The sequence below is a fragment of the Diaporthe citri genome (assembly GCF_014595645.1).
Source record: "Diaporthe citri strain NFHF-8-4 chromosome Unknown scaffold_1, whole genome shotgun sequence".
Lineage (NCBI taxonomy): Eukaryota > Fungi > Ascomycota > Sordariomycetes > Diaporthales > Diaporthaceae > Diaporthe > Diaporthe citri.
Genome location: NW_025064846.1, coordinates 6,880,585 through 6,896,772, shown reverse-complemented (window position 1 = coordinate 6,896,772; position 16,188 = coordinate 6,880,585). Strand labels below are relative to the sequence as shown.

The window sequence follows — 16,188 nt, the reverse complement described above, 5'->3', positions numbered from 1 at the left end:
GGTGTAATAATCGCGAGACGCAAGTCAGAAAGATGCGTTGCAATCCTCTCACCGAGACGCCACAGGCTCCGAATATGCAGTTCGTACCCCGCTGCTGGCATTTAAAGACTCTACGGCGCCCGTGATCCCCTATGTTTACACGACCGAGGCCCCGGATTACATTGCATAATGTGTGCAACGCACACCACCCAGCTAGACAATAGTCTCCCAGCTGATGTCCGGATCGAAAAAGAGGCAATCGTTCTTAGACGATCAAGTTCCCTTCTGCTGGCAGGCAGACATGATATTGTGTGCTATTTACGAACGCCTTTTTCTGTGGATGGCTACGCAGGCCATGTTCCTCCAAATCGGGTACAGCACCCGAACCGGGTTACAGGTTCACAAACCTGCGCAGGCTAATTAATCGGGTAGCCGCCTCTCGGTGCAAGACAGGTCTATATCCAACAAATGAACCATCGATTTCATTCTCTTCGTTGAAATTGAGGTTTCAGTTGCAAAGCCACGGGCGCTCAACATCTCGCGAAGGCAACACCCGTCGTCACCGGTTCGGGAGTTCCTGCCTGTCGTCTCGGCCGGTCATGGACGCATGTGACGGCTAATTATGGACTTCACCAAGCATTCAAATGCAACACAACTGTTGAGTTCAGAAACTCATCTCAAGCTCACGCAACTGAGCGTTGAGAGATGGGCCTTGAGGAAGCCAGCCAGCAAGGCGGAATTGGGTCTCCCCTAATCGTGGGGGAACAACCACAATGTACGCCTTGAAACGGGCCAAGACGGGAAGTGGCAGGCAAGAAGATGCGATCAAGGCTGTCCCCTCCCCAGCCCTACGCCCACAATCTCTCGGGGTGCGCTTCTTTGACAGTTTCACGACTACCCCATGGACGAACTGGATGGTTGGTGGGATCCTGTTGGAGCCGTGTCACTGTTCCACGTCAACGGGTGGGAATGAAGGGGGTGGTCGGTCTGCCTGCCCCCGAGGTTGGCAATAGTTGCCTCACTTGCTTGGTTGAGTTCTCGTTCCATGGGACGTGAGTTTTCGTCCGTGAAGCCACCTTGTCAAGGGTCTTGCTGACTTGTTCACCAGGCTGTGGGTGGGGGAGGCCGTTGGGTGCAAGCGCGACGGAGAGGTGCCTCTGGGCTGAATGCTTGTACATGTACCTGCATGAGTATGTAGCCAGGCGTTTAAATCACGAAGTATCTCTTGGCGGACAGAAGGCCACCGCATAGTAGACACGCCCAAGGGTGGATGTTGGGATGTTGGTGGCTGCAACGGCCTGGCATTGCTGTGGTCAGTGGCTGTTTCGGGCATCAAACGGATCCCTCCCTTGAATCTATTGGTAACGACTGGTTGTTTGTTGTTTGGGTTCAGTCCGGTGCCTCGTTGCCTCGGGCTCAGAAGTGATCAGCTGGTTCTGAAAAGCGAGTGTTTGATAGGTGATGAGTTCTCCCGTGATGAGCTGAACCCAGCAGTTGGGCCCGGCCCTCGAAGTTGAGAGGTTGTAAAACAGAGTGACTCATGTTTTCTTGAATATTGTGCTGGTCTCGGGTGTACATGAATTTAACACTACTGTATGAGATGTTTCTCAAAGACGTTGCGCGGAGTCACAAGCGTATTACGGCGTACTTTTGGTTACTAGCAAATATGATCATCAGCTGGAATTTGTGCACCAGATAGCCTCCAGATCTTCTGCCATGTTTGTGTCCAGGAAAGGCATTCAGTGACTTGCAAGGAGCCCATGCCTGTTGCCCATGGGCCCCAGGCGTTTTGGACTTCACGTAGAGTGTCACCTACATCGCAATCAATTTCTATTGATATGTCGGCGAGGCATCAGGTTGCCTGTGAGGCGATCAGGCAATATTCTAACACTACCGCCCAACTGTGCTCTGCTGGTTGCCTTGATAAACGACATTCCAGCCTCATCGTTTGACCGTGGGGCCATTCTACCGTAGATGTAGGACAAGCATGTACGCTGTTGAGCAGACCTGCCTGCTGCAGGGTCAGGATTGGGGGCGCCTTGATGGCTTAGACACTGGACAATATTGGAAAGCAGCCATATAGGATTACAAGGACAGATCCTCAATACCAGCCACTAGGCAGCAGCAATCCAGGGGCTCCCGGCCCGGGGGCGGTTCCCTGAGATATGTGGCCAGCCAATCAACTTACATGAATTCCCCCGGCCTCAGGGGGCTCACCAGCGATTCGCCGTGCGCGATTCGCCGTGCGCTCATTCATCTCCGACTGGCACTTCAGCCGCAATACTGTCGAAGGCGCTTCCTCGTTTACTTTTATTGATCACTCTATCGTTTCCGACGAGAATGCCCGATCAGTGGAACACTTGCCCGAGCGGTCGCACTCCTGTGACCGGAAATTGATCCGCCGGCGGCGTTGAAACCGGTACCAAAAGGTGGAGACAGTTGCCTCGCGAGGCAGACACAGAAGAACAAAGGGCGTGGGTTCAGGGCGAAAAGCTCTGCCAAAAGTTCCCGTCAAAATCACGCAGCACTGAAGACGAGCCCTTTGAAGAGTGCCGAGCGGACGTTTCAATGAGGGGTTTCTGCGCGTCGTGAGGCGAGGCTTTTTTTGCTTCCACTAAAAGCTGGTTGCCTTGTCTAGGTCTCCGCTTGGGCGCTGGAGGAGTGGAGAACAAGGTTTAGATCGTGGTCGAGCGAAAGAGCCAACAGCCGGAGGGCGTTCCTAGAGGTGCAGTGATGGTTTAGCAACATCGATTCGGTCGCAGTGAGAGACATCGTGGTTGAGCCTGTGTGGGAATCAACCGCGTTTTCGGGAGTTACAACATTGGAAACATTGAGAACCGTATTCGGAAAACATCACGAGGTTGGGGTCCTGAAAAACAAGGACGTTTTTGTAGAGGGTTGAACAAGCCGCTCGGGTGCCTTGAATGGGGGTATGAAGGCCTAATATGGTCCCATTGCAGTGGCTTCCCAACGTCAGGGGTCCACTGCTGCCACTAGAACGCGCCGTTTTCTGCACCAACCCCGTTTTTAATCCAATATCAACTCAGCAATTGAGTTTTTGCCAATGGTGCTGCATAACTGTCCAAATCTGGGCAGCTGAGTACGGTCAGATGCATCCGCCATAATTGGGCATGAAGCACGGTTCCACAACAGGAACCACTGGGCAGTCAGCTCTCCACATCGTCCCTCACGTTGCGAAGAGTCTGGGCCAGTCTACACAGATCCGCCTCACATCAGCTTGGATTGTTACGGAGAATTCCATGCCTGCCGTTGTAGAGAGCAGTCTACCGTCGCATAGATGACAGCTGTGCAAGCGTTTTGGCAGACTTATTAGTGGCGGGCCTCTAGCTGGGTCTACTGCACCGGGGAACAACCAGAGTGGTTAAGAGTTGATGCACTCAGGGGCGGCACGGCATGTCAGCCTCACTATTGGAAGACCAACTCTATATGAGAGGTTGAGAAATGGCCAAGTCTTGCATTTGAGTCCACTCAAGCGAGATACAGGGCTGTTAGGAGTTCTTCCCCTGGGGCTAGGACACAATACCCTGCACATGGAGGGTTTGACTGGATGGACACGAGATGCTGTGGCCTTCAACCTCAGGCCACACACATACCAACATATCGACTGAACCCTTGTAGGAGCTTTGGGATATTATGACGCCCATAATACCAGGCAGTAATTTTAGACAACCGCAGCTAAGATCCGGGTCCTGGCATAGCGGGCGGGCCGGAACATGCCGGGGAGGACTGCTCTGCAGATGAACGGAGGAAAGTACCAAACAATTTCGAGAGCCACAGAGCCATATATAGGGCGTCAGGGAGAGATGGACAAGGAGACCTTGCACCGACCTTACCTTTACATCTTTGTTGCATTGTTAGCGTGCCACGATCATGCGAGCAGCTCGAACTGGTCCCACAACGATGGCCCTATCAGTGCTGATCAACATCCGGTGTTGGCTACCGACTTGGTTCAACTCGCTTGCAACTGTGAGCCACCCATCACCCTCGTTCCTACGACATAATAAGCGCTTCCTTGGTCGAAATGGGGCTGCCGGATGCAGAAACCTCTCCTCGACTCACTCCGAGCAAGGCAAGACCTCAAGCGACGTTTTGACCAAAGACATTCCGAAGCCGTCGGGCAGCCAGCTTCATGTCTGCTCGAGTAAGCCTCGAGCAGAAGCTCTGGTCGTGGAGTACAGATCCGGCAACAGTCGATCACCAGCAAGGTTTCAACACAACCAGTCATCAATCGAAATCGCCTCGTCTCCCCCTCTGTTGGACGGCAAGTGACGCAAGGACAAGACACAGCGCCCATTCCCTTTGGGAGAAGCATCCATCCGAGCCTGATTCTGCGTTGAACCGCATGGAGAGCCTCAAAAGCCACGGCTGACACTCGAATGGAGCCCAATCTCATCAGTCTCGCCTCGTGGCCGTCCTCCAGCTGGTGTCTCGATGCCTGTCTCTGCGTCGGGGCAACGCCCTCGAGTCATGAGACGACCGCCTCTTGTAGGCAACCAAAACGTGGGCTCACAGAATTCGCTGACAGTGATCCAGGCGTTCTCTTTCCATCATTTGATTGAGCACAGAGATATGCAGGGCGATGGGACGTCTGCGTCCATGCCCGACGACAACGTCAGGCGACCAAGTTGACGAAGCCCAGGGCGAACAGAGCTCCTTTCTCTGCCGAACCACGGCACGATGGCCTCCATGGCGTATGGATCCCTCGACTTGTGTGAGAAGGAGGAGATCTTTGAGTGGAGCAAATTTCCCTAGGGGCAAAGTCTGCTCCGACGAGTCTCGGTCCGACTGAGCAAATTGTATTCTTCGGATGTACTCGCTGAGTACTGGGAACCAGCAAGGCATCCACAACACTGCCTTGTCGACCGCCATCCATCAGGATTCTGTTGTCGTACGAGCCCTGCTGGAGAGTGTGACGACTCTTGATTCGCGCAAGATCCATGGAGGAACGTTGCCAGTATCCCTGTGCCATCCAAGTGGAGGCTTGTCGATGCCTGGGCCGCTCGTGTATCTTGCCCCCATGTGGTGGTTGCTAGACGCTATTTTCATGCAAAGGACAACAAGTGGTACACGTGCCAGGACGGGCGGAGGATTTGGTCCCAACTGAGGCGACCAGGCGGAGCTGGTGGTGCGGTGCCTATCGTCGTCGATGATTTGCAGCCAGCCATCGTCAGTGAGCGTGGGAGGATGAGCTCCGCTCATGCATTTCCAATCAACACGCAAAAGTTCCTCGCGACCCCTGAAAAGTATTTTCTAAAGACCTCAAGACCCAGTGGTTGTGTCTTGCCGATTTTTCTTTCGCCCCTAGCGCATGGTGTTGCTTCCACTGGGGCGTCTTGCCACTGTGTGTGACCAGAACACTGGTCCAAATGTCACCGTCCTAGAGAACTTTTAGCGACAGCGGCGAAACTCCAGGTGTGGCAACCAAAAATTCGATTTCTTTCTAGAATTTTAGAAACTCTGCCTCGTCTTTGAATTGAAGGCATCGATTTCCATCTCAACGTACGATGCCGAGACAGGGAGCTGTGGTGGGACGTCGCCTACACTTGCCCGTTTTGACTGGACAAGCAGCAATATCGAGTTCCCCACCGGAGGTAGAGGTATGAGCATGAAGGCAATTGGCTTTCTGCGTTCCCGGCTGCTCATCATGCCGGGTCCTTAGAAATATCGGGGAGCTACGTGGATCCTTCGAGGTTGTTTTCTTCCTGGAACTGTCACCTCTTGAGATCGTACAAGAACACACTTTTTACTCGCCACGTGCGAGATTTTCTGTGTACCATCCGTTCTGAACCATTGCAATTCGTCTTCTTCTATCCGTGCCTGGCATTCATATGCCTCATGGGGCCTGTATGCTACTCACTCTTGCCACACCATGTCGCAGAATATGTGACTACTGCATAACTATACGCAGTCTGATGTCCAATCCATTAAATGCCAATTGAACTCCTTCCTCGTGGTCGGCAACTGTACGATACAGCCCAAGCCCCGCCCCTTCTGCTTTCATGCAATCAGTTGCGAGTATTGTCACAAAGAAGCAAATGGGTGTAATAATCTGCAATTGAAATTCTTTATTCTCGACGAGCATCCCGGGACTTCTGTTACTCAAGTTACTTCGTCAATGTACATATTGACAATGATATAACATTTCTCGCTTTCCGATTCCTGTCTCCAATAACATTGATGAGGCTTTCATTGCTACCTAGCTGCTGGGACCCTTGTTTTGCAAGGCACCATCACCGCCCGACCCACAGACGTTGATCATGGCCCATGCCCCCCGTGAGACAGCCCCAACGGGCGGATTGACCTCACTGGATCACTCGTCATGTGGACCAAATGATTGCCTCATATCATTTCTCTCATTTTGAGGCTAAAATTATGAATAGTCCGAGTGAACGGAGGTCTACATACTTGGCAAAGCTATTGGAGCCCAACCCTGGTTTAGGCGTGCGGCTTCAAGCAAGGATACCTCAATCCTGCAGGCATTGCCACGAGACTAAGCACTTACCAACCCTTACGGAACGCTTGCTTTGCCCTTCGGTATATTCTCGCTCGTCAAAACATTAATTCTGGACCAGTGGCTCCGTGTACTAGTGAAGGCAATTGTTGCTGGCGCGGGACTTTGGAGTGTGTCAATCGGACTCCCCGAAATGTCTCTCACCGCCGGGAATGCTGTGTTGTCAATGTACTCCAAAAAAATCCAGAGGCTGGTTGGTTGCACAAGATTTGTGTGTTCAGCCGATGTCGCTGAAATCCTATGGCTGGCTGACCGCCCCATGTTCTTTCGAAATGTTCACCGCTTGTGGATGTTGCGCAAGAACTCAGGTCTAGAATTGACCTATGTCCAACTGCGCAGGCATCATCAGTCTTGCCTAATTCGTCTCGGGCTATCGATCTTCACTCGCACAGACATCTTGGTGGCTGGAAGGGGACAGTCGCTGCCTTCATTTGAATGCACCAAACCCGACTAGACTGTTTCTGGAAAAAGTATTGGGCTGAAGCTTGCCTTCATGGACGCACTGACGGCGGGTATTGGTGAATGTGTGAGGCGACGAAGCTTCCAATTGTTTCCATGAAGTACGTTACGGTGTACAACGCATTATGCAGGAGCCCACTCCCAGCCGCCTGCTGTCCAGAGCAGTCCTCCCGTTGCGGATGGAGAGGGCGCTATGAGCAAGTCACCAAACACATCTGAATTCGATGTCGGGTACAACACCAATTTGATCTTGCTAGCGTTGGCGCCTGAGTTGAGGCAATTGGTTGGGCCTTGTTATTGACGCGATGAAAAGTATATCCACACTCCGTTGGGTTGGAATGTGCCTATGATGATAAAGTTGAAGATATGCAGTCACTTGAATGTTTCTTGTGCCACTGGCGATGTGATGTTATTCGAAGCCACTTCAATAACGGATCGGTTTGCAGTCCTTTCTTTGGCTCCAGAGGAAATATTTGAATGTGGCAATTGCTAGTATACTGGTCTTAATGATATGGAGTTCCTGTGTATGTAACATTTTAGGCATACTATTGCTTCCATAATGTTGGCCAGCAGTCTTCCCAATCAGAGCCAGACCACAAAAGCTGTACGTCATGAACTAGACGCTTAGCAGAAACGTATTGATATTCATGAAAGACAGCTAAGCATCACATGTAAGGCTTTGCAGCTGAAACACTTACGAGGCTCGCTTTGCAAAGGCTACCTATTTTGTACGCCCAGCCCTGGCGCTTATTCCAGGCAACATGGACTTTTTCAATCAAGAGGTTCGTCTCGTAGAAGGAAACTTAGCCTTCACGAATATCTAGTGCCTTGTGACCGTCACATTTTTAGGGTACACCGAGCATCAGAGCCCGGTACAGCACTGCCCCATCGTCACGATGACAAGGCAATGTCACCTACTCGCCTGACAACGGCTGTGAATTCTCGTAAGGCGACGAGCAGTTCTAGGCAGTTTTCTCACCTCATCATCGTAAATGCTCACGAGGCTCCGCTTTGCCCAGCTAATGACGAAAACTCGCTTTGCTGCTCACATCTCGATTCACGAGGGCTTAAGACCTTCAACGTAAGCCGAGACCGCATCCACCAATGATTTATGTTGCCTTTTCAGGAAAAGCAACACGGGAGGGTAGTCAGCGCGAGGGCAAAAGGGTGAGCGGCTGCCTTATAGGTGCTGAAGTAGCTGATCAGCCTTTCAGCAGGCACTAGATCACTCAGCAGGGGGAGGAGATTGCCCAATGAAGACCTGGAAAGGCCTTGAGAGAATATTAGCTGTGATACCGCTGCAAGCAATCATCGCGTTGCTCGCCCTTGTATACCGAGGGGCCCTGCTGGGCGACGAAGGGCCTTCAGAGGCGACCAGTGAGGTATACCGCAGTTGCCATGGATCCCATTTTCACACACAAGAACACCCCCTGCATCACGGCTGAACAGGCAGCAAACCTGCTTACCAGCTGACTGTGGTCCTTGACTCATCAAGTAGACTACCTGGTAGCAGAGGAGTGAGCTACCAACTAGTGACGAGAACGAAGTCCACGCGCACATCGGTCCGATTATCTGTGAACCGCCACAAAGAGTGGCGAGACGTGGCGAGACGTTGCGATGTGTGCATCGTTATCAGAGCTCAACTCCGGAAGAGAGTTGAAGGGAATGTGTCTTGGCCAGGCAGCTGCATCCAGGATTGTTGGACCTCATCGCGTGGGCCGCGAGCAGGACGCGTCTGTTACCCAACGAATCGAGTTCGTGATCCCACAGTATGCAGACTACAATCTCTTCAAGTGGGAAGGATTGTCGACTGATCTTTCCGTGTCCGTGTTGGTCCTGGTCGTATAACACGATGGGGGTGTCGTCGAAGCCTCCGAGGTGTGCGACGACGGCCAGGCCATGGTCTTGGTCTTGCCCGAGGTGCAGTGGCAATGGTCGTTACTGGTGTCTCTGGAGCACAAAGAGGGCTCCTGCTTCTAAAAAGGACGTTGGTGTAGGCGAGGGAGTCAGTTTTCACGATGTCTTTTGCGCCACCCGCCACCCCGATGTCGCGGTGATAGACGGCACAGCCACATCGCAAAGACGGCGAGCCCGATTGGCAGCAATACGACTGGGATCAATAGTTGTACTCAAGCTGTGACTTGAATTAGCGATTTGAACCATGCCTCGGGGCGAAACCAGACCGACAAAACCTGTAGGCATCATCTTCACCACCAGAGAGGAGAACGCTGGCAGCCACGAGGTTGGTGGGCGTGTTGGAGAGGAACCGGCGATGTGGGGCAAGAAGCGGAAATGGCAAATCACCGGCAGAAGTCAAGGGTCGGCGGCTCAGCCCGACCATGTGGTCGATCTCTACAGTAAGTGGGATGTGGCTGGTGGTTGTAACACCAGCCAGCCTATCAAATGTTGATATGCAAAGCACAGGAGTGCAACACAAAGAAGAGCAGCAGAGCAGATGCCGGCAGAGCTTGGAAGGGAGGACGAGGGGACCTGACAAGACGCCCGGCAGTGGCTGGGACGAGATAGATGTATGGCACGAGGTTGGGCTACGCTGGATGTAACATACCAAAATGGTGATTGCCACTTGTTGCAATCAGTACCACTCGTGCGGATTGGCTCTGGATACAATTACAGCAGCGGAAGGCAGAGAGAAGTGTCTCCCGGACCCGACACGGTGAACCGATGCCGACAACGCTCAAGGGGGTGCAAGAGCACGAGGTTGTCCTTGAAACAGAGCTACCGACGGGCTTCTACATGACTATCTGACGACGGTTTGGTTTCGTCGAAATCAACGTTGCGTGCGAGGCATTTGAAGATTCCATTTCAGCCGCATCTGTTTAGACCTATAAAACCCCCCCCCGGCTGTCATCATTTTGCCCCTCACGGATCCTGGCCTAGTCTCTCTTTTCTTTCTACCCTATCCGCCCCCATCTTACAATGAGTGCATGAGGGGGGCTGCAATGTATTGCAACAGATCATTGTGAGTCTGTCTGCTGCCCCTGGCTGGAGCTGTCCTTGGTGCAATGTCATTGCTCGCAACTGCTAAACTTGGTGGTGTTGGCGGACAACCTTCGAGAACGAACATTCAAGCATCAGGCTTGAGCGGGGCAGCCTGGTCATAAGGAGTGTCTGACAGAGCCTGGGCGACCAGAAGAGCTGGAAGAGCTGAACGAGGGGGTGACCTGGGACCCTGAACTCCGCAGAGCCGCAATGGCGACCCGCGGTTCGCAATCAGGCAACCAAAGTACGTATCTGCCGGGTTACTTACCTAGGTAGGCGCATGGAGCAGGTACTTAAGTACCTGGCAAGTCCCCAGCACTTCCCAATGCACTTTCGCTTGAGCATGGTTCGGATGGTTCGCGAACCGGACATCAATCCAGAATTTCCAGAATTTGTGTGGACATATAATATGATCTCGTCCAGAGATTATTTGAAATGACAGAGGTGTTCATGATCTGATTCGGATCCAAAGTGGTGCCGTGATTGACATAGCTTGTATTTTGCTGTCCTGCTCGTTGCACCACACAAACCACATGTACGGAGTACCTACCTAGACTAGGCCCGATGCCCCACCATTTGTCGTCGACCACATCAACGCACCTTCTCCCGTCCCGCCAAGGACTCTGCGCTTTTATCTTTTCTTCAAAATCGTCACTTGAAAATGGCAAATCTAGCACAAGGCTGGATAAATCATTTACGTCGACAAGCAAGAAAGTGCGTTGTGACATCGTCAAACTTTGCTGTGCCCAACTGACTTTGCACTTTTGCAGCGACCAAGCTGCCCCAACAGACACGAGGGAGCCGCCGCCTCCCTCGCCCTCCGCCAAAGATCCCTCACGGCAAGGTCCCAGCAACGACAAAGGTGACGATGTTGCCCTACGAGTTCCTTCTGAACCTGCTCCGAGTGGCGACCAAGGCGCCGAGGATTCCTCGCCAGCTAGAAAACGGCTGAAGAGTCCCACGACCTCGGTGAATGCGGACCGCACTCGCTCGCCCTCTCCCAATAGACGCTCCAAAACAAAACACAATACCCCAGCCGAAGGGTCTACAACCGACTTCCCTGCGCGGCCAACAGCTAGAACAAAGGGCCGTTTGTGGAATGAGGGTGATCCAATACCGACCCGCAACCAGGCGGCAGCCCAACCCGCTCCTCAACAACATCCTCGCCAATCCCGCCGCCGACAAGCCAGTAATCAGACGGTGGAGGAGGAAGATCCTTCCGTAAATAAAATGATTGGACAGCCTGAGACTCGCCCCATCAGTCAGGAGCAATTAGTTGCTGAAGTAAAGGGCATTTATGCGGGCTTGGTCATGTATGTTACCTCCTGTCTCGTGCTGCGACTGTCTCTTTCTTTGCGATGTCCTACTGACCGACTCTCAACCGCTTCAGGGTCGAGTCTAAGTGCATTGAGGTCGACAGTTCGCAAAGCGCGCAAAATGAATCAAGTCCGAAACTCAACAACGAACAATGGCAGGCGTTGATCGCGCTACACCGCACGCTTTTGCATGAACACCACGACTTCTTTTTAGCGTCACAGCACCCATCCGCAAGTCCAGCTTTGAGGAGACTTGCGTCAAAGTATGCCATGCCGGCGAGGATGTGGCGCCATGGTATACATTCGTTCCTCGAGTTGTTACGCCACAGGCTTCCTGCTTCTCTGGAACACATGCTGACGTTCATCTACCTCGCGTACTCGATGATGGCATTGCTGTACGAGACAGTCCCAAATTTTGAAGATACGTGGATCGAGTGTCTGGGCGACCTCGGCCGCTACCGGATGGCCATCGAGGATGAGGATATCCGCGACCGGGAGATTTGGACAGAGGTGTCAAGGTACTGGTATTCCAAGGCCAGCGACAAAGCGCCCACTACCGGGAGGCTTCACCATCACCTAGCAATTCTTGCAAGGCCCAATGCTGTCAAACAGCTTTTTTACTATACCAAGAGTCTCTGTGTTGCAATACCATTCAAGTCCGCGAGAGACAGCATCCTCACACTGTTCGATCCAATAATCAACGGAACCCAGACTCGGCTTCAAGCCATCGACCTGAATTTTGTCAAGGCACACGGTATTCTTTTTATCATAAGCAACACGGACGAGAAGGACAAGGCACACCCAAAGAATCGCGACGAACTCATGGTCGAATACGAAAAAGCCAAGAGCCAGTTTCTTTCACCTTTGGATAACCACATTGCGCGAACAACAAGGAGCTGGATGGAGCCCGGCGCTTTGATTGCGATCTCAAATTGCAATGCCCAGCTGGAGTACGGCAAAACCGAGGCAAATACACATGGCAACGCCAACGTTTTGATGACGGCCATTCTACCGGAGTCAGACAGAGACACTTTCATGGAAAATTCAGCAGAAGACAAGCCGACACCATCCAAGGTCTTCAACGAAGCCTCTGAGCTTGCCAGAGAGTGTGATGCGATCATCTCCCGCCGTTACGGAGACCCCAATGTTCTGCCTTATCTCAATGTCCGCCTGTCTTTCATGAAGTTCATCGCTGGCAATGAGGCTGCTATTGAGCACACTCAGGACTGGTTCCCTTGGGCGCTGGTGGCGTTGATGCTTAACTCCTTGTCGATTAACTTTCAGAACCATCAACGCATCGAGTCTGAAGAATTTCCCCGGCCAAGCGACAGACCCCTACCGGAGGACTGGTCACTTCGAGGCCTCCTCTGGACTGACAAGCTGTTCCCGTCTGACTGGTTCACCAGCGACAAGGTCGATGATGACGAGAAGACCTTTGAACTTGCTTCCATGACCGAGCAGAGGAAAGAGCGGGTCCTTTGGCTGGGCTACTGCCTTGCCGTCTCTGGCAAGTGGTTGACCTATGACAAGCAAAGCAAGCAATTCAGTGTAACCCCTGAGTTCCAGAAAGAGTACCCGGTGTATGATGGAAACGAGGGTGCTACCCTGAGTGGGAAGGAAGGCTCTGTGTCACACTCATCAACCACCGGCAGTACAACAACGTTTGACCAGGGAACCGAGAGCTCGATAACCGAGAAAGATGACGGTGACACACCAACTGTGGACGATGATGTCTCCATGATCACGGAGAAAGCAAGCTCTTGAGTTCATACGTTTGAAAATAGGCGTCACCGCCATCGTGACACAGTTGCGAGCCCAGAGATGAATTTGCTGGCTATTGCTGTCAGGGTTGGTAGGTTTCTTTGGCCCCAATATGGTTCTCTTTGTGTTACTGATGATATTTGCAGGTATTGGTTGGATTCATTGACCTGTTATGAAGGGCACTGATATTGATTTTGGGAGACCGAATACCGCAGCATAGCCTCTTTTGCCCCTTCCAAACGGACACATTCTCGGACCCAACTCTGGGCCGGACCCTCACCGGGTTTCGCACCTGGGGAGGTTTACCGTAAAGGTTACACCGTGTTCCCAGGGACTGGGATCTCAAGGACTTCTCTCCGGACCACATTGCTGGACCATGTTTGCTTACCTGGGGGAGGAGCAGCCCGTGCTCCAATTATCGGACCAATGGAAACCAATTCGGACCCTGAAGACTGCTCGCCATTCTGCGTTCTTCCACTTTGGAAATCTGCCATCGGCCTGGTTACTTGGTTGGCTACAATGCCGTGTGATCAGACACAAGTCTCGCCCGAGTCTTGGTTGTTGGTAATGCAGCTTCCTAAGAACTGTTTACCCCTTTCCTACTTTTACTTTCTGCCTGGGCTCCCCTCAACCCCCCCCCCCCCCCCCATCCTCCCACCACAGTCCAAGGGCAACCTAGGATCGTCAAACTCAACCGCTGTGGAATCCCACCAGGTTGCAGGATTGAGCGGATTGATTCCTTTCAAGCATTGGACGGACATCAACATCCCGTTGGCCAACTTCAACCGGGACTCAGACTGGTACCACAATATTTTTATACATACGTTGTTCGGCTTCATCTTGGTCCTCGAAATGGACTACCAGATACGCCATCCTGTCCTTCTGACAGGAACGAAGCGATTCAGCCGTTTACTGAACAAACCTTACGCTACAGGTCGTCGCGATCCTATCATTTACGGACGACATCGGAGGGTAACACATATAGACTACTGGTGAACATTACCCTCGTTTGTGTAATTTTAAAAATTAATTCCGTCATAGCTTTGTTGAGTTTCAAACAGGAGCTTGGAGTTTCTGCTCTTTTGCCTGACGTCAGCCCCTCACGATCCTGCTGAATTTTCAGCTCGTGGATTCGTCATTCACGACTGCACATGTTCGGTGATAGTAGAATACGGCACGACAATCATACGCCAAGAACCCAGGTCATGAGTACTTCCCCGTCTCTTCGCGGACATGTCCCCCCCGCCCCGCCGATGTACCCAAACTGAGGCTACATCAGGACAAATCAAGGCAGCCAGCCACAAAGGTGATTTTGCTGGCCGCGAGATATCACTGGTTTCCCCGAGGATAACATAAGACAATTAGACCACCTGCTTTCAATGGTTCCAGAAAAGTGCAAATAGGCGATTTTCACGCCAGCCCCCTCGGCACACCACGTTGCACAAAGTACGAGGGCGCGGGGACCCGTGTTCTTGTCGCGTTACCCACTTCTATCTGAATCGAACATTATCGAGAGGATCTCGGTAAACTGACACGGCGGCATCTCCAGACCCCCAAGACATGCCCTTGTATACATACCATCACCAATGGTGCCCTTGATTCTACACGCCGTCGACCATGATCGTTTCATCAAAACCCCCCACGAACCAGCAGTTTTCGCACCCCTGGGACCGGTCTCAAAACCTTGGAAGCAGCAGATTCGACAACGGAGATGGTTCGGGAACATATTCCCAGCCCTTCTTGCATCTTTGATGCACACGGCAGTCAGCTGATTCAAATTACAAAGGGTTGGCTTACTGCCTAGACGATGCCTTGCCTTGGAACATACTATCCTCAGGTGAGACAAGCACCACACCGAAGCCTAGTCACACGGTCATCTCCCCACCTGTTGATGAGATCAACGGAGAGTAGAGATCGTGGTCCGAAACAACCACGACGGGTGGCTTACAGGTTTCGCACGGGAACCGAAGCTATTGCCGGGAAGGGTCGAAGCTTTGCACAGCTGTGTTCAGCCTCGTGGCTGCACGGGCCGTGAGTCGGTCTAACCTGAAGCTATCCCTGCATCACGGGAGACTGCCACCGGTTCTCCAATGCATGGAATCAATATGCAGGCTGTAAGCTGCAGGCTTCGGTCTGTGTGGCACCGCATCCTGCATTTCTGCGGCACAGGGCCAATCATCTGAAAACAGGGCTGTCGATGGTGGGTAACCATGAAAATGGTGGGGGTGCAACTTGGACAGCAGACCTCGATAACGACACAATGACTACTGATGAAAGCTCAAATGAAGCTTCCATTTGAGGACGTAAATAGTAAAACACACACACTTTTTTCTTCACTATTGTTCTCAGCAACCTCGAATTGCACATTCAATGAGAAACTCTCTCCACCATCGTGAGGGGTGCAGGTGAGGCATATTTCGCCTGGCTGGCCTGGTGGTTGCGTACTATCATACCCTCGTGACAAAACCGGAAGGCAGGATGGAAAAATGGCAAAACTGATAAAAGCAAAATGCTGGAAAAAAGAATGAGAAATGATAGTATCACAGCGGGGCTAAAGTCTGGAGAAGGCAGATCGCAGCCTGGGGGGGGGCGGCCGATCAATGCTGCCTACGTCGTGGAATCCTCCCGTCGAAGAGAACTGCCCATTTGCCCTGACACAGGCAGACTTGCGGCGCAGAATCAGCTTCGAGAATGGTGTGGATGAATCTCTGGAGACGAAGGGGGAGAACTTGTGCAATAAGGACCAACAGGCGCAAGCATGAAGGCAGCGGTGGGAGTTGCAACCTGGGAACTGGCACAGATGAAGGAACGCGTCCGATGCCTTGCTGGCTAACACCCTTGCCAAAACCATCGTGATCCTGTAGACCGGTCAAGTCAGTGACGCATGAGCTCTGATATAAGAGCAGCATTTTGTACCGTCCGCAGTTGACTATTTGAAATGCATGGCGCCATTGGCGACAGGGCCTGCTTCCAACACGGGCATGGCAACGCCGTAGACGTCAAGATAAGGGGCCAGAAGCGGTGATCATTCCGAGTATGCACAACCACACTCCTGATTACCATGGCGATTTTGACCAAGCGCTCGGTCAACCAACCAGGATTTCCAACGGTCCTGGAAGATGTCTTGGAAGAGTGCGAAGA

At 52.3% G+C, this 16,188-nt stretch overlaps 1 protein-coding gene across 1 annotated transcript; it reads left to right on the top strand.

Moving 5' to 3' along the window:
- Positions 1–9,131: 9,131 nt before the first annotated feature.
- INS49_001820 (uncharacterized protein) lies at positions 9,132–13,050 on the top strand (the record flags this gene model as incomplete). The annotated part of the gene is made up of 3 exons (XM_043162641.1): positions 9,132–9,327; positions 10,761–11,283; positions 11,361–13,050. The coding sequence occupies 3 exons, from the start codon at positions 9,132–9,134 to the stop codon at positions 13,048–13,050; spliced, it is 2,409 nt and encodes an 802-aa protein (XP_043031147.1).
- Between the last annotated feature and the right edge of the window lie 3,138 nt (positions 13,051–16,188).